This window comes from Drosophila obscura, unplaced genomic scaffold, assembly GCF_018151105.1.
Source record: "Drosophila obscura isolate BZ-5 IFL unplaced genomic scaffold, ASM1815110v1 contig_186, whole genome shotgun sequence".
NCBI lineage: Eukaryota > Metazoa > Arthropoda > Insecta > Diptera > Drosophilidae > Drosophila > Drosophila obscura.
Window position 1 is genome coordinate 1671517 of NW_024542774.1, and position 26470 is coordinate 1697986.

A 26470-nucleotide genomic window follows, 5' to 3' on the forward strand; every position below is an offset into this window, starting at 1 on the left:
CATGTTGCACACGCTAATTGAGGCAACATTGCAGTGACAATTTATAATATTTTCATGCGGTCTGCACCACTGACTCTGTGGCCTGTGTTGGCCAGGAGTAGTGGGGGGTGTATGTGTCCGTGGGTAATTGAGTGAATAATTGTAGGAAATCGCAATGAAAAGTGCAATGCAGATAAATGGCAGACTCCACTTTAGAGCATCCATTGCCATTCTCGGAAATTCCCATAAATCTCTGATGGATCTTTGACTTTTCTTGCCTTTCTGGGGAATTATTTGCCAGTATTTTATTTTCAAAAATAATTATATTTCATTGGAATTCAACAAGAGGATGAAAGTAATTTATTGCGATCTTCAAAGGTTATCCTCTAGTCGAATGTTGTCTGCACATTCACATTCCAATTGTATATAGAATGTTTTCCATTATCTGCTGCAGGGGCAGATAGCATCTGATTGAGGCAATTCTTATACCAAAATGACAGCTGAAAGTGGTTCCAAAAGTTATCTGAATAACTGTCACGGAAATGCCAGCTGCCTACCTACAGATCCAATCCATTGCATAGCCGCTTGATACGCGACCAAAATCGTATCACTCTGTTTATTGGAGCTATGCTATGGCTCTTGTTTGCACTGGCAAAACACTTAACGACATATCAGACAAAACACACAGAGGGGGGACACAGAGAGAGAGAGAGGAGCAGAGTTGAATGGAATGGAATGAACGCACCTGGGGGGCACTACAATTAGCTCGAGTGCCGCCTCTACCTCTCTGGCCACTTTTAACTCCGCTTCCACTCCATTTATTGATTGCATTCTATGCCTATGCCTGCCCGTCTCTGGGTATTCCTACTATCTGCGATGTACTTTGAATTTGCCCCAATTTCGTATGGCAGAAGCAACAGGCGGCAGTGTGCGTGGCTTGGGCGTGGCGCACTAATAAGGCGGCAGCACTCTAATTGGAGTAAATTATGTTTACACATTCGGCCGCCTGCAATTGGGTCACAGCGCCAACCAGATTGAGTGGCGGAAGAGGGGTGCTGGGGGTTGAGTGCTGATATGAAATGCATTTCGTGTGTTCGAGTTTTACATAATTAAGAAGGTTGCGTTTGGGGCAGAAACTAGAAACTGGAAACTGGAAATGGAGCTGCAGCAGAGAGGCTGCAATGCAGAGACCGGCCCGACCCCGTGTGCGGTCTGTTCTTCTCTTTGATTGTATCTGCTGCCGGGATGCCGAGAGCCGAGAGGAATACCTAATTAGGTTCTCGCGCTAATATTTATGTTCTGTGACTACGAAATGGAAATGGAAAAGTTATCTAATGGGCTTAGGTAGCATTTTGTAGCATAAAAATGTCAGCAGGAAGTGGCAGAGTTATGAGTCGATTTCCAGACCAAGATAATGCTTCTATAAATACAAAACACACACAGCAAACAGAACTCTCGACAGGTTTCCACTTGGAGATACTCTTTCACCGCATCCATTCGGATGAGTCACATTACTGTGGCAATTGGAAATGGGAATTGCAACGGCAACCCACGCGCGCAAACAGATCGTCCCCCAATTGGGGGCAGAGATCGGGAAAACCAGGCATCATTCTATGTGTTTTTGTGCTTGAGCTCGAGTCGGGAGGGGGGTGGCATTATGCAAAGATAGATGTCTGTACCCGTATTGCCTTTGTGCAATTAGAATCAGCAGTGCCTGGGGTTTTTCCCGACTCGAAAGGCCTGTAAACAGACGGGAGAGCAGCGTCAAGCTCATCTCAGCACCACACCGCTCAACTGGTTTGCCAGATTGTTCTGCTGAGCGGCTCTCCCATTCCAGCATGTAGCATATTGTATATGCTAAAGCCACAGTGTTCTGGACCGGTTCTCTCTCTTTCTGTGTGTGTCTCTCTCTCTCTCTGGGGCTGCTCTCAGCTCTGCTCCGATCTGCGATTCGCAATCATCTCTAAGTCCGAGCTCGCCTCTGGGAATTTGGCGTGATCAGTTTTACATTAAAGCTGCAATCGTGCTGATCGTCTCAGCACTACGCCACAGTAGGCCGGACAGCGACAAGGAATTTGTTCATATTTATTTGAATCTAGTGAACAAAACAGAAAGAACAGTAACGGGTCAAGCAGCTGAGATAACAGAACAAAATGCCAAGCAAATGCAGTAAGCAGAGGAGGAGATCTCTTTGGGGGCACGATCTGTATTCCAATTTCGATTCTTTCAGTAATCCTGCTGCTACTGGTGTTGGGGCCCTACCTAATGGCTGCCCAGACCTATCCCCGCACATATGCCATCCCCATCGGACTGCGATTCGGAGGTGCACTCGCAGCTGCACCAACGGCCAGAGCTCAGGGCCAGACACTGCCAGACAACCAACGTCCGCTGGAAGAGGCCCCGCTGCCGGAAAACAGACAGCCCCAGACGCCCGATGACCAGAGACAGCCACCCCAGAGACAGCCGTTAAATGTGCTGGGTGCCAATGCGGTACCCCTTCCCACCGTATCCAACAGTCCCGCGCGACCGCCGGCCAAGCAGAGCTTCAAGGATCGCTTCAGCTCGAAGCTCTTCCAGCCGATCGCCAGCAGATCGCAGAGGCAGAATGTGGTCTTCTCGCCGGTATCGGTGCACGCGCTGCTGGGCATGATCTATGGCGCCTCCGAGGGTCGGACCGCCCAGGAGCTGCAGCAGGCAGGAGAGTTCAGCAACGATCCGCTGGCCGTGGGGGCGGACTTCCGCCAGCTGATCAAGCAGAGGCGGCAGCTGCAGAACGCGGAGCTGACTATGGTCAGCCAGATGTTCTACAACAAGAATCTGGGGGGTATCAATCACGATTATCCGGATTTCGCCGACTACTACTATAACTCCGGCATTGAGGCCGTGGACATGGGCCGCTCCAGGGACACGGCTAACGTGATAAATGCCTGGGTGTCGGACGAGACGCGGACCAAGATCCGGGAGCTGGTGAAGCCCAGCGACATCGATGGCCAGACGGCGGCATTGCTGGTGAACGCCATTTACTTCAAGGCTCACTGGGCAAACGAGTTCTCCGCCACGGATACGGTTTCCGGCAAGTTCCGGCGTGGCAGCGGCGCACCCAGCAACGTGGCCATGATGTTCAACGACGATGTGTTCGGCTATGCCGATCTGCCGGACCTTGGCGCCACTGCCCTGGAAATGCCCTACGCGGACAGTGAGGTCAGCATGCTGATCCTCCTGCCCTACCAGGTGGATGGCCTGGCACAGCTCGAGCAGCAGCTGGCCCGTCCCCAGAACGATCTCAATAGGATTGCGGCACGCCTGCGCCAGGAGACGGTGACCATTAGGATCCCCAAGTTCCGCATTCAGTTCGAGCAGGACATGACGGAGCCCCTGCAGCAGCTCGGCGTCCGGGAGATGTTCACGAGCAGCTCCAAGGTCACAAAAATGCTTAACCGCCCCGTGCGCGTGTCCAAGATCCTGCAGAAGGCCTTCATCGATGTGAACGAGGCGGGATCCGAGGCGGCCGCTGCATCATGTGAGTACTCCCAAAACGATTTCCCAGTACATGGTTCAGGACTAATTAAAACTCTCTCTCCCTCCCGCTAGATGCCAAGTTCGTGCCACTCTCCCTGCCCGTCAAGTCGCGGGAGTTCAATGCCGATCATCCGTTCGTGTTTGCCCTCCGCACTCCCGACTCGGTGCTCTTCATCGGCCACGTGCTGCAGCCCACGGCGATGGCCTGAGAATGTCCCCCGTCTCATGCAAACCCGCGACATACCTTAGGCTAGAGATTGATGCATTTGTGAGGCATATAATAAAGTGAAAAATACTCATATTCCTGGACTGAAGGAGAACTTCAATGCGATAACCTTTCCAGTCCACAGCCCACAGCCCCCACCTGCACCTTCAGATCGTTACGACTGCGAATCCGATTCCAAAGCGCGCGGGGCGGGTGCCTTTTCCCGGCAGCGCACGTAGATAATCATTCTGTTGCTGATTTGGATTCAGAATTTCCAGCGATTGCTGTTTGCCCGCTTCTGTAAGTTGGCAAACCCGTTTGGGGACCCAGCCACGACTCCAGCTGCCTGAAGTGGCTAGCTATAAATAAAAAGCGAATTTCTCAATCATTTTTCAAATCGAGCAGAACTTCCTCATGCGCACTACAATACGTACGAGTATATCTGAATCGATCGAGAGAGAGAGATAAAGCCAGCCAGAGAGAGGGGAAAGCCCGAGTGGCAGCCGTAAGCGAGATGAGTAATTGGAATACCCGCTGAAAGCTGCGCATAATTAATAGCCTCGACTCAAGGTTGCCACTGCACTCGAAGAAAAAAGGGGGCTTAGAAATGTATATACTAAAAACTATCATGGAATAAGGCTCGAATTTATGGCTGAATATTTATAGCTTCTTTTTCTTGGAGTGTACAGAAGGCATAGAGAGGCAGAGGCACTGTCTGTTCTTGAATTTATTTCGAGCAGTGTGCGATAATAAAACTGGATAGAATCACTACCTCCCTCTGGCTGGCTGCCTTCTCTCTTAAAGTTTCTCTCCGAATTCGATTGTGTGGCTGTGATTGTTGTTTGTTCTCTGGCTCTCTGACATGACAGCCTCCCTCCCCACCCTCCCCACCGTATCACTACAAGAATTTCAATGCCGAGCTTTTGGCTTCACAATCAATGACCCACAGAGACAATAAAAACAATCTGTGGACCGGCTCAATGTCTCGAAACATTTTGAATTTCCATGAATGAGCGCTCGTGATCGTGTGACGACGCTGCTTAGTTGTGTGTAAACCACTGGATCGATCACTAACTACGCAAAGCCAAAGCTTGGAATAACCATAGGTAGCCCCCCGCACCCCCTAAAACTGGAAGCAATGATCAATACCCACTGGGGACGACTCCCCCGCGCCATACCTCTGGCTGTGATACTGACGCTGCTGGCTATCCAACTGCTGGCAGTCGGTGGCGAGGCCTCGGGCAGTCCGGGAGATGCCGCAGCCAGTGCCTCCAACTATCGCTTTGGGCTGCGACTCTCCTCCAGACTGGGACGGAGTCAGCCCAATGTCAACGTCGCCGTCTCGCCCATCCTCGTGCAGACGGCACTCGGCCTACTGTATGCTGGAACCGAGCCCGACTCCGCTGCGGCCAGGGAGCTGCGCGAGGCACTCGATCTGCCGTATACGGGCAGCCCGCGACAGTCGCTCAATGGTCTCCGGGAGCTGCTCTCCGAGCTAAAGCAATCCTCTGCCGTGGGCTGTCGGCTGCGCCTCCTCAGCGACTTCTACACTCTACAGCGCTTCACCTTCAACTATCGGGATGAGTTTCAGGCACTCGCCAACCAAATGGGAGTCGGCAGCCATCGCCTCGACTGGGAAACCCCCGCCAGCGCCGCACAGGCCATCAACTATGACTTCCTTAGCCGCAGCAACTACAGCGTGGGCGAGTTGGTCACCGCTTCGCAGCTCGGGAGCATCTCCGACAACGACACGCCCTTCGTGCATGTGTCGGCGGTGACGTTCCGGGCACCCTGGGCCCAGAGCTTCGACCCGGACGAAACGCAGCGCATCAATTTCTTCAGCGAGGGACAGCGGCCCAAGTTGGTGGAGGCCATGTTTGGGCAGCATCGCTTCAGGTATGCGGAGGTAGCCGCTCTGGACGCGGAGCTGATCGAGCTGCCCTTTGCCACAGCCGATCTGCGGCTGCTCCTCATCTTCCCGAAGCGAGCGGATGGACTGCCGGAGCTGGAGCAGCAGCTGGGCAAGTACGATCTTCAGTATCTGAGGGGGCAGATGAGTGAGCGCAAGGTGGCCCTCACACTGCCCAAGTTCCAGGTGCTGGTCCACGCACAGCTCGCCAAGGTTCTGAAAGAGGTGAGGAAAGGGGGCATCTCCGTCTGAGAAAGAAACTGTGTGTGCCCAACCCATATTTGACTTTGCAGTTGGGTTTGAGGAGGCTCTTCACAGCGGAGGCTCAGCTGAGCGAAGTCTTCAGCTCGCTGCTCGCCAGCTCGGCCCCCCATCTGGGCGAGATGGCCCAGAGCACACTGCTGGAGCTGCAGGAGGCGGGTGGCTCCGCTGGCGATTCGTTCTGTAAGTTGACTGCTCTCCGGTTTGGTATCCAGGGAAGCCTCTCTCTTTAATCAGCTGCTGTCTTTGCAGCCTTTGGGGATTTGTTTCGACGCGCCCTGCCCCTGGTCATCAATCATCCGTTCTTCTACGCCATCGGCAATGACAAGACCCTGCTGCTGGCCGGCCACATCGTCGACATCTGAGTGCCCTCCGCCGCCGTAGCCGCCCTCGCCACCGCCTAATGTATATTCAATGCGATTCACTCCAGCCGGAGGAAGGCCACACTGGGGTTATCGTCTTATCAGACCCTGCTCAGCTCAAATCAGTTTTAGTTCGTAGCAAAATAAACGAAGACCAAAATAAGCCAAAGGTGACAAATGATTTGTAAATACTCCATGCCGTGTGCGCCTCTCAGAGAGAGAGCAACGCAACGCAATTGAATTGAATTCGGTGAGAATCGCAGCTTGGACAGCCTCCAAGGCGGATCGACGTGCGACTGCCTGTTCAGTTCATATTCCGACGCGATCGGGTCTCAAGTGCGAATCAGTGGAGGAGCCGCCGCCCCATCAAATCAACCATTTATACGACATACACATATAAATTCAAGCTACAACGGCCACGACCATGGCTGTCATCGTCAGCTGCCTATTACGTAAGCCCCAATTTATACGCTCATACGATCTGGTTTTATGGGTTCAGAGCCACGATATTTCATCCAGAGAAAAAAAACCCAAAGAGAAGGCACACTTGAGGGCCGAAACATTTAGTACCCTTGCGGACACTGTCGTGTTTATTTTCTTATAAGCTTATTAACAGCTTATGATAAAGGGACTCGATCCTAAGGGCTACTGTGGGGTCACTCTTAAAATATAGGAGCAGAAGGAAATTCTCACCAACTAAAAAACTTCTCGCTTGATTCCTTTAGTGTTCCTTGCGAGTCTCTCGCATGCAAAGACCAACGCGGGCTTTGATGCCTCAATTGATCGCAATTTGCTGGCCGCTGATCTCTACAATGCGGTGGGCGCGGATCATCTGAATGAGAATGTTGTGATTTCACCGGCTAGCATACAGAGCTCCATGGCATTGGCCTTTGTGGGAGCCAAGGGTCAGACGGCCAGCGAGCTGCAGCAGGGCTTGAGGCTGGGCCCTGGGGATGTGGACCAGGTAAGCCAGCGCTTTGGGAGCTACCAGCAGTCGCTGACACGCGACAACAATCTGCGGCTGGCCAATAACATCTACATCAACGAGAACCTGGAGTTCAAGGGCTCCTTCCGGGACGTGGCCCAGCGCCAGTTCGACTCGAACATCGACAAGCTGGACTTCCATCCGCCGTACAACAAGCGGACAGCGGAGGGCATCAACCGAGGGATCGCCACCAAGACCAATGGCAAGATCACCGACATCCTTGCCGCCGAGCTGCTCAACGATCGCACCGAGGGCGTCATTGTGAATGGAATCTCCTTTGCGGCGCCCTGGATGAAGGCCTTCAAGCTGGACAAGACCGAGAAGCGCTCCTTCCGCACCGGCAACGGACAGTCCGTCCGCGTTGACACCATGTGGACCCTGCAGAACTTCAACTATGCCGAGGTGCGCACCCTGGATGCCAAAGTCGTGGAGCTGCCCTACCAGAACGCCGATTTCTCGATGCTGCTGCTCCTGCCCAATCGCAAGGATGGTCTGAGGTCCCTCCAGCAGTCCCTGGTGGGCAAGAATCTGCTCGCGGAGATCGGAGAGATGAGCCAGCATAAGGTGGAGGTGCAGCTGCCTAAGTTCAGCGTTACCTTTGGCCTAAGCCTCGAGAAACCCTTCAAGCAGGTGAGTTTTTATGCCGCATTTATCCACCCCCCCCATAGAAGTACAGTATTTATCCATCTCTGCCGTATAGCTGGGTGTCCACACCATGTTCTCCCGGGACGGAGACTTTAGCAACATGTACCGCATGTTTGTGAGCCACTTCATCAATGCCGTGGAGCACAAGGCCAATGTTGAAGTGTCGGAGGCGGGCGTCGAACTACCCCTGGAATCAGGCGGTGAGTAAAACGATTCCTCAAAGTGTCTTCTGTCTCTCTACAACCGCAATATATATGTATATATTTATTCTCTCCCAAAAATAGTACTCAAGGGCCTCTTCTCGAGGTCCAAGAAGTTCGAGGCCGATCATCCATTCGTGTTTGCTGTGAAGTACAGGGACTCGATAGCCTTCATCGGGCACATTGCCAACTATGCGTATGTCTGAGGCGTACTCTTGCATATTTTATACTCTTTGTTAATTACACTTATTGTTGATAAAAACAGCTAAGTAAAAGCTTTTTAAAAAGCCACATTGTGGTTGAATTTACAATAATAAATAAATTAAATTCTTGCGAAAAATTAACCAACCAAGAGAGGTGTCAAGTGTTTTCTTTTGATGTTAACTAATGAAAAAAAAATAAACGTCCACAAATCTGTGAGCCATAGATAACTTTTTGGATGACATGTATTCAGTGGAACTCGTTTAGAAGGAACTTGCAATATGATTTTTTTTGTTTCGGTATTTCATGAATAAAAACTATAACAAGAAATCTACATCTATGTATTTCGCTATGTATTTTTGGGGGCAAACTCACCTCTCTAGCTCCATGGGCATCTGATTGGGTTTATCCATGTTGGGGATTTATCCTTGTTTTGCTTATCTCTGGCGTTTTATCAGCTTTTGCCTTTTGGCTTTGTTTTTCGCTTGATTTGCATTCATGGGTATCTCACTGGTGATTGGGGAAAACACTTGGGGGCAAGGGTGGGGTGCAGCATATATATTTCTCCTTCGGATTTATTTATTATCGTATTCTGTCGCTGCTTTTCTGACTTTTCTGCTGTTGCTGTTGCTGTTTCCTTTAATCGCGGACATAAATCAACAAAAGCCGCACAAAACTGACAACAATTTGAGCTTAGGCGTATTTATTATTAGGTTTGTTATTTTTTATTTATTTTTTGGCTATTACTTTTTTTTTTGCCGTTGTATTTCTTGGGAGAAACATTGGCGGGATTGGAGGCGGAGGTGGAGTGTGCCTGTCGATTGGTGGATTGGCATTAGAAACTGGTTCGCGGGCCCGAATTACGTTTGGCTCTTGGCGGGGCTCTGGCTCTGGCTACCATTCGCCTTAATTGTGTTTACTGCTGGGGATCTGTGTTTGGGGGCAAGTCGCACAAAGTGGTGGACATTTCGCGCTGATTGGATGTCGCACTGTGGCAGGGGCATGCACTGTGGCAGGGGTACTGCAACAGGGGCATTAAGTTGACCATTTAAAATAATTGATGCACATTTTCTTACTTCACCAAAAACACACACAAAAGCACACACACAGACACACAACACACACTGATATGCATACACTCGTATGGTTGCGGCTACTTGCTGCATATATGTATATTTATTTTTTATTCATTAAAACTCCTTTGGCAGTAGCACGGGACGGTGCACACGCAAGCCTCGGGCGGTTGGGGAGATGTTGAGACAGCTGCCCCGGATCCGATCCTCGCCACTTGATAACAAGGCCTGGCCAAAACGCGGGGGCAGTCGCCGTTTGCCGTTGCCGTTTGCCGTTGCCGTTGCAGTTGCAATAACGTTTCTTTCGCTCCGTTTCGCGCATGCGCAGCATGGACTGTTCAACGTGGGGCGAGAGCGCGCGCGCGTGATCGTGTCTGAAAGCAGACTGACGGCGCGCTGCGATCGGCCCCAAAGACGAACTCCAATCGGGGAGTCGTCCGCCGCCTAGCACGCGCTCTTACTGGGGGTCGCCCTCTCTCTCTCTCACAAGTCTCTCGCTCGCTCTTTCGGCAGTGGAAATACTGGTAATTGCTGAACGATGGATAGTGGGAACACAGCCAGTTCTTCGCTCCACAAAAGTATATTAAATCAAGGGCTGGCATTTATGCGCGCAAAATATAAAATGCAACTGTCGGGGGTACTGATTCACCTTATATGAATATACCTTGCCTCTGCCGTTGTAATTGTAATTCCTGCAGTGCTCCCTCTTGGAACGCTTCGCATGTGGCATGTCTCCTCGCGAGTGTCCGTCCGTGCCCGTCCCTTTTTGTTAGAATTGTTTATGTGCGCCCTGACAAGTTCTCCCTGTTTCTTCTGTTTCTCCTTTTCTTTCTTTGTTTTCTTGTTTTGTGAGCGGAATTTTAAAATGCTTAACCCCTTCCCCAGTGCAACAGCAGCAGCAGTGCAGCAGCAGGTGCAGGTGCAGGCGCAGGCGCAGGCGCTTTTAAAACAAATGCCAGAAATATCTCTGTCCCTGTCTACAAGTACTGCCGCTCCAGAGAAGGGCTAGGCTAGAGATCTTGATCGTTTCGTTTGGACAAACAAACTCGTTTCTTCGTAGATCTGACAGTTCATTTAACTAATCCCAGATCCTAGACGGGGCCTATCGCAGTGGGGAGAATAATCCAACTAAATCTTGATGGAATCGTTGATGGAAGGAAAGGGCATACAGTGGTCGTATTACGGGCTTTCGTTCAAATTTAATTTCTCCACACTTTTTAAATGTTTTTTGGGTCGCACGTTCTGGTTTTCAGTTTCGAGTTAAATATTGCAATTGACTTCCATAATATTCATTTATTGTTTTCCACGCCTTTAATGTTTATTTTTAGCTTTCGAGAAGGCCAATAAAAGAGACCCACTGCACACAGGTCGCTGTAAACATGACTACGTTATGAAATATCACAGAAATCTCTCCTGGACGGGCACCCCACAGATCCCAAGATAGAGGGTTAAGTTAATACTCACACAGATGCCCCATTGTCCGGCGATCGTTAATACTAAAGTGGTTTTCTGTGACTTGCATTTATCATAATTGGATTCTTTAACCCAGTATAATGGATTTGGCACGGCTGGAAGTCACGCCTGCCACTTTGGAAGAACCTTCTAGTTTTCAGAATCATTTTCATGGATCGATCGAACATGCAGCTCTTTGCAGTTCTCCTCTTTGGTATCAGCTAGAAATTTAATGGGATTTTTACAAGATTTTATTGCCATCCTTTATTACAGTATTAGCCCTCATCCAAGTGGCTACACCCGAATCACTATGCCTGAACACCTGTCCGACTCCCGATGGCAAAACAGTTTGTGCCTATAACGGCTGCTTCTTCAACACGGAGTTCTGCACCATCAAAACGTTCAACTGCCATCGCCAGGTGAAGGGAATGAGCGGTAAGGATCGAGGAAAGCCAAATCTAGTGTCCATTTCCCTATAGCAGAGTTTCATTTCAGTGGTGAAAGTGGTCTCTGAGGGAGTGTGCAACAACGAGACCCAAACCCCATATTGCACAACCGTGACCTTTTAGATCTTGTGGAGAGCTTTCAATTTATTCATTACTGAAGCGATTACAAATGTATTTATATGTATGAACTGATGATGATACATGTATGAATATATCTAAAACTTGACAATGTGTCCGGTAAAGTAGACTGCATGCTGGTCACGTATGATGAACACAAACGGATGATCTGCCACAAAGGTCTTGGGATCCAGGGGCAGTGACATGGGCACCCCAGCGGCATCTGTTGGCATGGAATATTATGGGGGATAAACCAGGAATGGAGGGGATTATACAGGCTACTACTTACAACTGGCTCCTGCTGCCTCGCAGCCGATCTCGTTCACATCGATGAACGTCTTGTGCTGCACCTTGGTGATGCGAGTGCCAATGGGGGAGTCCTCGAAGATGTTGCTAAAGTCAGCCGCATCCGAGAACATGGCACTAATGCCCATCTTGGAAATTGAAAGAGAGACAAATATAAAGATGAGGATGCATTGGCCCATCCCATGCCATTTCTCTTACCTTGCTCAGAGTGGGCTTCAGATCAGTGTCGAATTCGAACTTGAATTTGGGTAGATAGACGGACACGCTCTGCCACTGCCAGCGGTCCTCGAGCAGCTTGAAGTCCACGCCCTTCAGCTTTTCCTCGAGGGCGCGCAGCCCGGTGCGCTGGTTGGGCAGGATGAACCACATGGTCATGTTGATGTTCTCGAAGAACAGCTCAATGGCCTTGGCGTCCAGCTCTGGGTAGTCGGCGTAGTAGTACCAGTTGTCAGCGAACATCGTGGGCACCTGGACGGACTGGCGCTCGCCCAGCCAGAAATCGCGGTCCCGAGTGTCATCGTCGTTGAAGGGCCTCGCCCAGCGGGCCTTGAAGTAAATGGCATTAACCAGAGCCACGTTTGTGTCCGGCTCCAGGCTGTCCACCACCCGCTCAATCTTTTCCTGGGTCTCCTGTTTCACCCACGCGTTGATGCGGTCAACGGCCTCCGTCTCGCGACTGAAGTCCAGTGCCTCCACGTCTGAGTCAAAGTACTTCTGGGCCACCTCCCGGAAGTGGGGTGCGACCTTGAGGTTCTCCCGCGTGTACACCTTGTTGGCGATCTCCAGCACAGTCTTGGACTTGATGTAGGAGTGCAGCAGCCGGTGGTAAGCTCTCGGCCAGTCCGTCCTTGCTCTCCTTGGCCGAGGCGTGCAGTGTCTTCTGCAGCTCCGTGGCAGTTCTGCCCTCCGCCCCGTAGTAGGCCAGGCCCAAGGCCAGCTGGATGGACACTGGCGAGATGATTACATTCTCGTCCTGGCGCTCCGTGGCCAGGGTCTGGAACAGTTCCGTGGCGAACAGATTGCGCTCCTTGATGGTGTTGCACCGCCCTCCGGGTACAGACAGCACTCCAACTAAAAGTAGAACTGAGAGAAGAGGGAGAGATTATAGGGATCGGGATGTGGTGTAGATTGTGGTTGGGGCGGCAGAGGCACTCACAGGTTAGCCAGCGATTCATTGCGCCTGCGTCGATAAGTCGAGACTGAAAGGGAAAAGCGCCTGGAACCTGTCATTTATAGCCGCGCCAGGAATCACGGCCAAGAGGAGCGCCAGCAGAGGCAGTGACGGTAACAGAGGCAGCGACATAGGCAGCGACAGCAGCTTAATGCACTTTGCATTGCAGGCAGAAGAAAAAGAACAAGCGACGCAATAAAAGAAGTAAAGAAAGGATGGAGAATGTGAGCGATCGGGAAGGTTCTGGCAGCAACAGCTGAAAATACTGGGAAGAGATAAAGCGAAACGGGGTCTTCCACATGCTCTCCACGCACGCAAACTCACTCTCGCTCACTCTCGCACAATCTCCTCTCTCTCGTCTGCAATGCACTTGTGCGCAAGGTGTATTAAATAGGGTGAAGCGCATTTCCGCTCTCCCACACAGCAAAACAAGCTACGAATTTATTGCGAGAGCGTTCTCTGCGATTAGCCTGACCCTGTCTTAATACCCTTTGGACGTGCACTTGAGTTGCCTTTTGCACTTGTGTCTCACCTCTCGGGATTTACTCTTCTGTCAAATTATTTACATGCCTGCTTGGAGAGCGATCACAAGAACCAGAGAATAAAAGAGAGATGGGGAAGAGCGGAAGAAGCAGTGGCGCAACAGGGTGGAGGAGCGTACGTACTAGATGGGGATTTCATTAACTCTAATTTCTTGTTCGAGTATTCTCCACCTCCCAGGAAAAACACCTTAAAATGCCCCTGTTTTATTGCCTCTGAATTTAATGAGTTATTTTCGTATTTGTTTAGATAATGCGTCCATAAACAAAGGTTGTGCATGGAGTTGGGCAAGGGGAGAAACGAAAGCAAACAGAGTTGCGCATAAACTGTTTATCGGAGGGGTAGAGGCCCTGCCCTGCCCAGCACACACATAATGTATTTACGAAACCCCAAAGATTGAAAAGACCCCAAAAATCGAAATCACAGCATGCTCAACGAGCGTATCAAAGGCCAAAAACGTTAACCAATTTTTTATCATTAAAAGGGCGCGCGGGTACCGTTCCAGCTACCTCTCTGTCCTTATCTCTTTGCCCCTCTGTGGTATCAAAAGTCCCGATTTGGGTCCAGGTTATTTATGCACATTTTGTGTGAAATGCTAATAAATTTTAATGGAATTTTAAAAACATGCTTTATGGACTCGGGACCCGCACTCCTGCTGCTGCTGCTGCTGCTGCTGCGGCTGCTCCAAAAAGGAACAACGAGGATGACTCTGGAAAAAATTGAAGTACCTTTTATATTGTTCTGCTGCTTGGGGTGTCATAAATTGGCAGCTACCGTGGGATGGATGGGCAGCTCCTGCATTTGACTGATGGCTGGTGAGATCTTGCAGAATTACGTTACAGATACATATGTATGGGTGGATGTATTCAGATATTGCATAATTACGGTATAGATATGAGAAGTGAGATGAATTGCGGAGCTGATCGGAGCATTACGCGGCACAAAAAGAGGCAAACACTTTCAATCGATCGCTGGGGATCGATCGCACTGGGGAGAGATGTGAATGTGGCTGTGACTGTGGCTGTGGCTTTGGCATCCTTCCTTAAAAGCACAAAACCAGATTCGGTTTAGCCTTATATAATTTACAACTACAAGATTGTTTCTCCGAGTGTGTGTGGTGTGTGTGTGTTTCTGTGTTTGTGTGTGAACCGTCTCCTGGCAACGACCGCAGACCGATGCTGACCGTTCTGATTGAATGATTTCACTGATCGAGACAAAACATGTTAAAGATCGTGAGATGCTGGGCCGCAAAAAAAGCCCTGGCTCTTGTCTTTATAGATACACACAGCAGCAGAGCGAGAGAGAGGCACTGGCCGGGCTAAGGAGGAGAAGGCATCATGCAACGGCAGCAAAATGCTGCCGCTGTTGATAAAAATAAACTTGGCAAAAAACGTCTTCTTGTTCTGATGCTCCTTCCTGCCTTCTCCATCTCCATCTCCCTCTCGTACACCATAGCCAAAGCCAAAGCCCCCAGTCTGAGCCCCAGCCAGAGCCGCAGCTTGGAAAAGCATAAGAATGATGAGGCAGCAACACGAATTATGTGATCGCTGCTGCATCTCCGCTCTCTTCTTCGCCGGACGCTGCTCTGTGTGCGTGCACGTAACCCGAAACCAGTTGATGATAGAGCAGAAGCACAACTCGGGGCACAAAAACTCCCCAAACACCACCGAAATAAAAAATAAATAAATAAATACAGAAATAACAAAAAAACAATGGCATCAATCGCTCTCCACTGTCCCTTTGTTCCCACTGCTCCCAGCCCATTCCCATCACCCTGCTGGTGCTGCTGCTTTTTATAAACAATAAATTTGCACATAACTAAAACAGAATACTCGAAATTTGCATAGTATCGCAGGAGTATCCCCCAGGGGGATTAGCCCTGTCCTGGATGTGCGTGTTCACAGCCCGAACAATTGATGGTCGAATGGTATCTCTGGTGGTGGTGGTGCTGGTGGTGCTGGTGGGGTAGACACTCATGATGGGCAGGTTGTGGGAGAACAGAATGGCTGAGAGTTCCAAAGAAGGATTTTGCCACTATATAGCTGGTATTCAGCTTAGTAACAAAATGTTACAAAATAAAGAGTAAATATCATAATAAAATAATTATGATATATAAAATATTTTAAAAACATAATTAAAAGCACTGCTGCTGCTACTGAACAATTTTCGTTGAGTTAACACATTTCTGGTAGTAAAATCAAAATCGAATATGGTTTCTATTTGTTTATTTCTTCTCCTAATAAACAAAAAATAAATATAGCTTAAAACGTCTTATCAGTGTTGGTGCAGAGTAACTTTCCCCATCCCATCAAAGCCTCAACATAACTCAACAACTGATGTGATTTGTGCATCAGGTGCTATTATTTATTTCAATATATTTTACTGCTCATGCTGTATATCCTCAGAGGCTATGCTTTCGCTACTCTTTAACTGGAAGTAATTCAGAAAATCCGCATCCGACTTGACTATCCGACCAGGCTGACATCTTCTAAGCGGTTTGACCGCCACTCAGGTGACTCCACCTCGCTGCTCCCCTCCCCCTAATGCGAAGACAACTCTTCGACAAGCTCGGTAATTAGCTAAATGCTGTGGCCCAATCTAATCGACGGCTCGACCGAGGCACTTTAGTGAAAACCGCGAGGCGTTGGCCGTGCCGAAAAACTTTCATTCAAATCAAGCGGGGCACTTGCAGCGTATGCAAATAGAAACTTGCCACACCACACACTACTCGACAAGTCAGGCACAAGACACGCAGCAGAGTTCGATGCGGACTAAGAGTCGGAGATGGAGATGGAGTTGGAGTTAGAGTCGGACTCCAGTCCAAGTCCACTTGACCAGGCGACAGAGGTCCAGTCACTGACAGGGACAGACGCCGCAGCAGCAACAGCAACAACAACAGCACGGATGACACGTCAATCTTGCGCTACCCACTTGGTGCATGCAACATGGAACTGGCTTCGCCAATCCGAGTCGCTCTAGCCGCGACAAATTAAGCTGCAACGACTAGAACGACTGCTTGTACTTCTCATTAATTAGCACTAAAATAGGCAACTAGGAGAGCGGGCAGGGCGCAGGGCAGGAGGCGGCTGGGTAGACGTAGACCCTAGGCAGCCTTTCGTTTTCTACGAAATCAGAGACATCTATCAGGAGGAAACATGCCACACCATGTTGTAGCCCGTCCGTTAAGGCATCTGACAGCCGCCTAGGCAGTCGATTGCTATGCCCAAAGTGGGCACTGAGCAACAGAACAGACGATCTCCAGACCGATCGAGCGATCGAGCGGTGATCCATCGAACCAACTAAATCGAATTGAATTGAATTGGAGAAAACTATGATGATGATGATGAGGAACGTTCTCGATATGATGGACAACATATCAATTCATGTAATATTTGGGCAACCTTCGACGTTCATTTGTCTATTGAAGAGGAATGTGTCCATCATAAAATGTCAATTAGCTGATTGAAATCAGCTCTGGGGCAATTATTTTAGACTCAGTTTATGGCCAACGGGATGTGGCAGCGGCAGCGGCTGCGGCAGACCAGCCGCAGAAGCGACTGCCACAGAAGTCGGTGCCACGGCCCAGAACAAATGACATGATCAAGATGCCGTTGCCAGAGGCTGCTGCCGCACTCCAACTCGGGCTGCACCTTCGCCATCTTCGCCAACCAGCCAGGCCAGGCCAGCCATTTCTATTCCTTTTCTTTCCTGGCCTTTCGCTGGCGCTGTGCTGTGCTGTGCTTTGCGGCTCTGGTGGCGTACTTTATGTAACGATCCCCATTCAAACGGCAGCGGGGGCCAACCACATTTTGCATTGCAAATGCTGTCTTTGAAGATGCATTCGAAATGGAAATGTTTGGCCAAAGCACACGCTCAGCGGGAATGGCCATGAAGATAACGATGATGATGATGGTGGTCCTGGTCCCATCCCATCTCAACCGATCCCACCTTAACCCATCCCCATTGCAGCTCCCAGGCGATCATCCTCAACAAATGACGCTGTCTCCTCTTGTTGCACCTCCCCCGTTTCTCCTTTGGAGTATGCTAATTTGCTTGTCAAAATGACACATCGATCAGGTCGAAAGGGACGAGGAGAGAGCGCCATAAAATGTATTGGATTGGCCATCTCCCTGCGTGGTATGCAACTCCATTTCCCGTTTTAGCCTGAAAGTATACCTTGTCGCTGACAGTCGATTTTCAGCGACAATGGAATGGAAACAAAGAAAAGAGCGAAAAGATAAATAAGCAAGATGAGCGAATAGACAATAAAAAGAAGTCTTATGTAGATAGGCAGAAATAAACTAACCTTGGGGTCCGAGGCTTTTGATACCCTTTCACCTTACCTCTAGGACCCTCTTGCATAGAAAAAGATCTGTCTTTGTCTGTCTCTGGAGAGCTGAAATGAATGAAAATACTTAACAAAGTTTGAAGCTTCTGATATTTCTAATAATACTCCTCCAAGAAAGGGTGTAAAGACAATGGCCCCAGTAGTAGCATAGCCCAAATTGAACTGTCCATCAGTTTCGCGCAGTTTTTGCTCCCACAGCGAACCAATTTATTGACGTATTGGCACTGGCTAAAAGGCTCTAACCCGGCGTGTGAATAGCGACAGCAGGGCACGCATCCTTTTCCCATCTGTCACTCTATCTTTGCCTCACTTTATATGCAAATACACTGAAACCAAAAAGTTCAAATCGCGTTTCCTACACACCCATCCACGCACACACACACATGTGCGTTTTAAAAGCGGATTTTCCACGGAAATTGTCGCTGCCACTTTTTACGATCCACGAACAGGGCTTAGAAGGGAGTTTAGGCAACGCTTTTGAGGAGGGGGTACAAAATTTATTGTTCGACACGCCCCTGCCAAAATAGTTTCGTAGAGTGCGTTTTATGAGGTTTTTGGCGCCACACGAAGATGTGTTAATGTGCGAGATTCCGATTCGGATTTGGATTTGAATTCGGATTCGGACTGAAGCCCCTCCTGACGCGTCTAAAGTGACATTTAAATGGGTCCCGCCTGAAAGTGTAGAGTGGGAGGGAGAGTTGAGTGTTATGAGAGAAGAGTGTGAGTGAGTGGGGAGCGGAGAGTGCGAGTGAGTGGGGAAGGTGGAGAGTGAGAGTGCGCGCCGGCCGGGCAAAACAATTGTAAAAGTGTAAAATGTGTTAAGCCATCTGAAATGTGGATAGAAAGGTACCCATCCACTCCACACCCAATTCCACTCCCCCCAACCGGCTTAGGAACTTTTGTTGCTGGCCTGCCCTGGTCTCTGCCCTCCTACCTCTCCAGTGACTTAGTTTTCACTTTGATGGATGTAAAGCTCCTTGTTTTGCGAGTGTGTGTGCGTGCTGGAGCGTGTGTGTGTGCTCTGGATTTATTTGTGGCAACACAAAGATTTTTTAATGGCATCTTTTGTAGCAATTTTTTATATACACTCTCCTCAAAGCCATTTCATAAGTACGAGGGTGTGTGTGGTGGCTGGCTGAACATTTGATATGGGACCCCTGCCCAAGCAGCAGAAGCGACGGGGGAGCTAAGTCTGGGAAAACTCTTTTTAGCACAAATAAACTTGGCTACATTGTTGCCTGGCTTTCGGTCATCCCCCCATCACCCCACCCCCCATCACAGCACAATGGGTGCGGAAATGTGTGTTTGAGTGTGTGCACTCGGGCAAGGTGTTTGCCTGTTAAATTATATAACAATGCAATGAACTGTAAAATACGCAGCTAAGTGCTGCTCCTTAGTGCGCTCGCCTTAAAGGACCCTCCCTGCCTGGCACTAAGAACTACGTCTCAAGAGTAGAGCTAGTGGGTTCAGCAGCTAGAAAACGTTTTAATTGGACGAAGAGGCGACAGCCGCAAAAGGCCATTAACTTGGTTAATTAGAGCATGCCAAATTAAATGGCGGAATTATGCAAATTACCCAAGCAATGGGGAGTGGAAATATGGAATCCTAACTCGAAAGTTATCATGAAATTAATGTACATTTGGAAAAACAATTAAAAAATATTCGACATTTTAGAATCTAGAATATATTTATATTCCAGAGATATGGCTGCAGCCTGTCTATTCTTTTGGGACCAAGACTTCTTTATCATTCCAACCTCACTGCCTCAGGAATCGAAAAAGAAGTTTGCTCCCAAGGTCAATCTGTCACACACCCACATGCTAGCAACACGCCAAAAATTGTGTTAAATAATGAAAAACTAAATTAAACATTTAGATAAAGCTAAAATGGGAAAATTATGCAGGGCCAGGCCAGGCAGCGGTTAATTTATAAAACAAACACACATCTGCACGATTGTTGGGCCAGGCACGCTAATGGGGGGCTAAATATGAATTACCGCGAAAATACTCGCATATACCCGGAGTGAAACAGTTAATTAAATCATAATGAGGCCTTCACATGCGCGGGTCAGAGAGTAAAAATCAATTAAAGCCTAGCACGCGTTTTGGGTGCCGCCGCCCCCACAGACTGGTGTGCGTGTGAGCGCAAGTCCCACACACGCATAAAGGCAGCAGAAATATCTTTAATTTCCATTTTTGTGGTAAGCACTTTAATATGGCCAAAAGAACAAAACCGAAAACCATTTAAATTCAAATCGAAACCAAATGACTTCACTTATATGCTCTACCGAAGATGGCGCGGGCAGAGGGGTAGGTTCCACCACTCTCCCCAGAGGAAAGGCACTGTACGACCCTTAATTTAAAGATTACTTTTTTCCCCCCATTTGGTTTTGTTTGCTTTCAATTGTTTTTATCAGTTTACATTGAAAAAAAATATAAAAAAAGGAAACGAAACAAAAAGCAGAGAAGAAAAAAAAACATTGAACAACAAACAAATAAAATCCACCCATTGAGAGGATGAGAGATTTAGCTGTGATTTAGTCGGGAAAATCGCTGAAAAACCCATAAACTTTTTGCTCCCTTTTGGCTTTGTATTTTATTGGCATTGCTGTCAGCGAATGAGGGCGGGGAGGGAGGGTGGATGGGGGTGTAGCTGGTGGGAGATGGTTTCTATTTGTTTCGATTTGTTTGCGCAGCAGCTGAGACTACAGCGGAGGACAGCGACAGAGACATGGCGCAAAAAGCTTCGATTTAATTGAAACTTTGCTCATTAAATGGCTGAGCGAAGCCAAGGAGCGGAAAGTTTTCATATATTTTGCATTCCATTACTCATCTTAGCCAAGAACGGAGAGCGGGGAAACGCATGCAGACAAGGTAAGACATGGCAAATGAAATATAATAAATGATGTCACACGAGGCGATGAGCGGCAGGTTGTCAGAAACACATGTGTCTGACTGTCTGAGTTGGTGCGTCAGTAGTGTGAGTGTTTGTGTGTGTAGGAGGGAAATGAATCGGAGTTTCACTGAGAGAAATGAAGGTAGATGGTAGTAAAGAAACAATTGACAAATAAACCCGACAAATATTTTGCCTCTTTTCCGTTTCATCATGTATTATTTCTGTATCCTCTTCAATTCGCACCGCTTAGTTCCGTCTTTAATTGCATTTCTCTCTGTGTAGATGCAGATGAAGCCCTCGAAAGTAGACAATAATAATGATTGTTTTTCCAGTGAGCCACAAAAAACTTCTGCTCGAGCACCGGTCCACTTCCGTTCCAGTGCGTTCTATTCTACTCCACACCGTTCTGTTGAGTTCTGTTCTATTCTGTTCAGCTCTGTTCTACACTGACTGATGAGACAATTTGTCATCTGCTGCAGACGCGACCCACGAACCGTATGATGACGGGGGGCAAGACTCTTGGGAGGGTTGACAAACGCTGACAGTGGAACTAGTTGGAGGTCTGACAACAGCTGAGGCGGCAGCCACTGACACCCTCTTTGTCTGTGGGCTGCATCATCTGGCTGCTAAAAATAATCATAATTCGCCGGCCCAGCCCCCGAGTAAGGGAAAGTGAAGTGCGGAAATGCAAATACTCGTAAGCCAAGTGGAACTCCAAAAGCTGGCTTTAATGGCTGCTGACCAAATAGCTGCGAGCCTGGACCAAAGGCAGCTAAAGAACAAAGGCCGATTATCAGGCAAATGCCGGGCTATGAATAATTATGAAAAATTTAACTGCGCACGCACATCATTCATGGCAATGTATAAAAATTTAATGGCATTTAAGTGGCCTCCAGCAATGTCCCTTCAGATATACTCGCATATACATATATATAGAGCAAAGGAGTGGGGGGGATACAAAAAAATACATTTTCAAGCGGAGCACAATTAATATTATGGCATGGCAGCCAAAGTTGATGTGGCACCTTGCCCAGACCCCAGCCAGGGGGCAGCCAGGAAGCACTTAGCGTCACAACATGCGAAATAAAAAATGCTCCTGCTTTTTGGGGCTGTTGCTGCTGCCGTAGGTGTGGGGAGGGGCGGTGTGTAAGTGTGGCACAGCCATTGAACTTGCTACGGCTGGCTGTGGCTGGGCGAAAGGTCACAGAGCGGGAATGAAAAGCCAAATAAATAAAATGAAAACAGTAAAAAACGTTCATAAGTGCTGGGCCATAATTCATACACTGCCTCCGTCGTCGTCTCTCCTTGGACTGTGTCCAATTACCGTGTCTAAGGAAAATTGCCTACCACCATTGTTCGGCCTTATCGGGGGCACTGTCTGCATATGCCCCAACTTAATTGAGCTAATTTTGAACCGAATCCGGTCTTAAAGTTGCAAACTCTTGGCCCTGGCATCCATCATCCAGCGCGGGAGCCCGTGACTTATGCAAAATAAATATAAGGAATGTACGTGACCAAGTGCGTAATATGCAAAAAGTTGAGCTCCATCGTTATGCTCGTCGCATTCCAAATGAATGTCAGCCAAAGGACAAACGCACACACACACATGTAGACTGGAGAAAGTGGGGGGAGAGCGGGTACTAGTGTTACCGACACAGACACAGACGGATACGGATACAGAGGCAGAGACATGCTTGTACGACAAGTCATGGCCATGTAGGATCCCCCTGAACGACGGCATTTGAATTCCTAAGCAGGCAAACAAGCTACGGAACGAACAATGTCGAGGATGAAGCGAAAGCAAAAGTTTCTGTTTAATTTTGACAATTTATTTTAATTTGCCAGACGATTCCAGTAGTTAGAGTTGGAGTTGGAGTTTGGGAGCATTCTCACTTGCAAATCATGTAGCATACAATTAGGCGACGCTTTCACTGGCATCAGACAGGCGGAGGCGAAGGCTGCTCCTGCTGTCAACGCTGTGTCCGCCCCCAAGGGGTTGCCGTTGCCCCAGCACATGTCCCCCGTCGCCTCGACAGCTGGTCCTGCTACTCCGGAACACGGTGCGTATGATTGATGCAGAAAAGCAGACGCCGCAAATGTAATTTGTGACTCTCACTCAGTCTCTCCCCGTTGTCTCTCTCCCTTGGTCCCTCTTTGGGGACTCTGCCAGTTGACAGATGAACTTTTGGATAGTTTTTGGTTAGCTGAACTTGAAGCTCTTAAAGCTGGGCCAGACACAGCATCGATCTTCATTTGGGCGTAGGTAAATTCAATCAAGGTCCTCCATTTGCCAGTCAAATTGAAAACATATGTTTCCCTGGCATTTTTCTTCAAGCAAAGCAAAGAAAAAAAAGAAAACCTGAGAGTATAGGAACGGAAAGCGGCACAGTGCGGCAGAGGGAGAAAGCAAGAGGAAAGCTACTTAAAAATGTTGCACACGTACAGCCAATTGTGAGCAAACATGCCCCAGATGGAGGGCTGGGGAGGATTCAAGGAACTTTGCCGCCATATCCCCAATTCCCCTGACAGGCGGAGGCACAGCCACTGCCACTGGCAGAGGCAGTGGCAACTTCATCAGGCAGTAGCCGCATCCACATCATCCACATCCTCGTCCACCATCATCATCATCATCATCATGAGGCTCATCAGCATCAACTTGTCTGTCCCTACATTGCCCCAAGAGCTACTAAATTTCACGCAATCACGAACACACACACATACCCACACACATCCATTCTCCATCTGCCTCTTCTTGTTCTTCAATTTTCCACCGTATTTTTTTCGGTGTGTGTGTGTGTGTGTGTGTTTGGTGCTGCCAACTGCCTAATAAAATATTTAGTTGCCAGGGCTCATTGACAAGTTTGCAGACAAGGTCCTCGGGTTTTTGTGGTCTCTTTATGCGCCCTGATGAGGCAGACAGCCATGGCAGTCAGGTGTGCCTGCCTCACGACTTCCTCATGTCTTAGGCCACCATTCATTCTATCATACACACTCTTTCCATGTCTCTCCCTTTTTTACGAGGCCTCAAATCTATTAAACGGCCCTTCAAAGTCTTTTGCTCGTCGTCGATTCGGGTCCAGGAAATAATGAAAAATTCAAAAACCAATATTTAACATGCCATCAAATCAAACAAAGTGCAACAATGTGTGATCCCGATCCGGATCCCTGCTCCTGTTTTATGTGGTATCCTTTCTGTTTCTGCTGCTGGGGCAACGTTTAATATCTCATCAAGTGTTACGCTTTACGACTACTTAAAAACACATAAAAAAGAACAAACCCGAATAAAAAAAGAAAATGGAGAAGGGAGAACAGAACAGAATGATTCCCAAACAAAATCAACGCTGAAAGCTATAAATTCTCTCCACAGAAAGACAGAGAGAGAGAGAGAGAGACAGCGCCCGCTACTGAACAGAAAGCGAAAGGAAATGCAAAAAGCGAAATAGTAACAGCTACAAAAGGAGAGACTCAGAGGCAGCAGCGACAGCAGCGACAGCCACAGCGGAAAAGATTTAATGATGCAGCATGATTTGAGCATAAAAAAGAAGCGAAATAGAATAGAATGAAATGGAATAGAAGCAAAGTGAAGCAAAGAGTGGAGCATACAGTAGTAGGAGTAGAGAAGGAGTATGAAGCTGGAGAGCTTCATAGCTTTTGACAGACATTGTCAGTTGCTGGGCAAGCTTTGATAAAATGCAGTACACATAAACACAGATGCACACACAAACACACAGATACCTAAGCACATACCAGTACCTACATATAAATACATAAATATACATATATGTATGTATGTATATTCCTACATTTTAGTTGCGCATAAAATGTAAAAGGCGTTCATATAACATAAATACGAGGAAACAGCCAAGCAAACGAAAGTTATATGGGGAATGCATGCATATGTACATATGGGGGTTTATGTACATACATTTACATTCATACATACATGCATATACATATCAGTATGCATGTGTGAATTCCCAAGCAGAAAGGGGTGAATAAACCCTGAACACCCATATGAATATGGTTACGCTGCAACAGTGAAGATGGCTAAGAAGCAAACTTACAACGTGTATCCAGATTGTGATAATTTACTAATCTGCACAACTAGTCCACAAGCCAATTTTTTGACAGATTAAAGATACATATATCGTATTTAATAAAACAGCTTCAAATGTTCACAATCTTCCATGGAACTATTATACGACAAATTTAAGGGGAATACTTGGTGATTTATTTTCCACAAGAGTATACACTGTAGTTTGTTAGTCTGAAACTTGCACAAGTACCTCTCTACCGTCTTCTGCCTTTGCCAATGGCATTTGATGGATGATAGCTGCTGAAATATTTCTTCAGTTCCCTTCTTCTGCCTTTGATTTGCCTCCACTGTGCGTTTGTCACAGAAATTTTGTTGCAAATTTCCAAACTGCCAAAATGAAGCGAAATAGCAGCAAAACCAACAATCAAACAAACATCCGCCAGTCAGAGCCAAAACTCTGCTCGATAACAAAACTGTCTAAATATTTAATTATATTTCTGGCATAACGCTTGCGGCTAATTTGATGCTTTAACTGTTTTTACCCCATCGGAGTGGAGCTCAGCTCCATTGCTTGTGTTGTTGGCTGTGACTCGCCGTCGGTCAATATGCTTAAATATTCAAACAGTAAACCTCCGCACGAAGACAATACTTTTGGAGTCGAAGCTCTTTCAAAGCCCGGGTTTACATCATTTTTGGCCGCCACGCGTGACATGACAGACTGAAGTTCTAGTTGGATGACATAAGCCCACATAGATTGATGAGGGGGAGAGGAGAAAGTTTTCTAACTTAATTGAAATTAAGTTGGATCTCACAGAGCTGACAGCTCTTCGGAGTTTGTTGCTTCTTATTAGGCCAAGGGCAAGGTCGAAAACTTAGTAAATTAATACTGATAAGCCCTTGAATAATTTATTATATATAAATTGATAGTTTGTTATCAGGTCTTGGTTACTCTTATTTCTACAGATATTCAAGCCTTCGAGGTTTTCCCCATTTAACACAAATTTCTGGACATTGCATCAGTCTGATTGGTAAGCAAATACACTCGACTGATAAGGTGGAAAACAATTTAACACATATTTCTGGACATTGCATCAGTCTGATTGGTAAACAAATATACTCGACTGGTAGGGTGGAACACTGATAAAAAACGAGAAGGAACGTTGTGAGTAGCTTCTGTTTCCGCGACTCTACTTTTATACCCGTACTCAGTCACTATATATACATATATATGTATACATATATGTGTATTTACATATGTGGAATTTTTAGATATTTTATCAGTTTAAATGTACAGTGTACAGACGGACAGATAGACATGGCTAAATTGACTCGGCTATTGATGCTGATCAAGAATATATATATATATATATATATTTATGGGGTCGGAAATGTTCACATCCACTTAAATCCACATAAAAAGTGTATTTTGGCAACCCAAACATTAGAATATTAAATTCCTATATACATAGGTATATGTATGTAAATATAGTTAGTAAACTAAATGGAAAGATTTTGACAAAAACAAAGAGAGAAATAGAGAGCGAGAGTCAATTAGAAGCTTTCTTATCAGAACGTTCTCTGAGCTCAGAGCTGGGGAACCTGCTCCTCAGTTGCAAAATTTAAAACAAATAGATTTAAGATGCTTCGAAGCACGATGATTCAAATAGCCTTACAGCTTGAATCCAAACATACACTGTAATGCCATTCGGATAACATAAACTACTGGACCATGGCAATATCGAAGATCAAGATGGCAGCTAGTATTCTTTAGCTATTCTGTGCCCCCTTGCAAAATGTTTTCAGGCTGCTGATTAAAGTTA

General features: G+C 47.5%; 6 protein-coding genes across 6 annotated transcripts in view; 4 read left to right on the forward strand and 2 right to left on the reverse strand.

Moving 5' to 3' along the window:
- The window catches only part of LOC111079807 (protein prickle), a 53275-nt gene extending 43566 nt beyond the window's left edge, over positions 1–9709 (reverse strand). The window contains exon 1 of the mRNA XM_041593248.1: positions 8642–9709. Within this exon, the coding sequence (XP_041449182.1) occupies positions 8642–8679 (38 nt within the window). The 5' untranslated portion in view covers positions 8680–9709. The remainder of the gene's footprint in view (positions 1–8641) is intronic.
- On the forward strand, positions 1986–3799 carry LOC111080844 (alaserpin). Its single transcript, XM_022376688.2, has 3 exons — positions 1986–2148; positions 2210–3499; positions 3571–3799. The coding sequence occupies exons 1-3, from the start codon at positions 2133–2135 to the stop codon at positions 3705–3707; spliced, it is 1443 nt and encodes a 480-aa protein (XP_022232380.2). The 5' UTR covers positions 1986–2132; the 3' UTR covers positions 3708–3799.
- On the forward strand, positions 4730–6398 carry LOC111081187 (serine protease inhibitor 42Dd). Its single transcript, XM_022377176.2, has 3 exons — positions 4730–5837; positions 5906–6056; positions 6126–6398. The coding sequence occupies exons 1-3, from the start codon at positions 4842–4844 to the stop codon at positions 6236–6238; spliced, it is 1260 nt and encodes a 419-aa protein (XP_022232868.2). The 5' UTR covers positions 4730–4841; the 3' UTR covers positions 6239–6398.
- LOC111080846 (serine protease inhibitor 42Dd) lies at positions 6538–8409 on the forward strand. Its single transcript, XM_022376690.2, has 4 exons — positions 6538–6687; positions 6961–7850; positions 7921–8065; positions 8150–8409. The coding sequence occupies exons 1-4, from the start codon at positions 6660–6662 to the stop codon at positions 8269–8271; spliced, it is 1185 nt and encodes a 394-aa protein (XP_022232382.2). The 5' UTR covers positions 6538–6659; the 3' UTR covers positions 8272–8409.
- A 1195-nt stretch (positions 9710–10904) lies between the features above and the next one.
- On the forward strand, positions 10905–11470 carry LOC121404138. The gene is made up of 3 exons (XM_041593136.1): positions 10905–11005; positions 11065–11226; positions 11287–11470. The coding sequence occupies exons 1-3, from the start codon at positions 10963–10965 to the stop codon at positions 11358–11360; spliced, it is 279 nt and encodes a 92-aa protein (XP_041449070.1). The 5' UTR covers positions 10905–10962; the 3' UTR covers positions 11361–11470.
- LOC111080843 (serine protease inhibitor 42Dd) lies at positions 11364–12921 on the reverse strand. Its single transcript, XM_022376687.2, is given in 5 exon segments — positions 11364–11577; positions 11644–11788; positions 11859–12488; positions 12490–12743; positions 12817–12921. Coding segments are annotated over 5 exon segments (1173 nt in total). The 5' UTR covers positions 12836–12921; the 3' UTR covers positions 11364–11452.
- Between the last annotated feature and the right edge of the window lie 13549 nt (positions 12922–26470).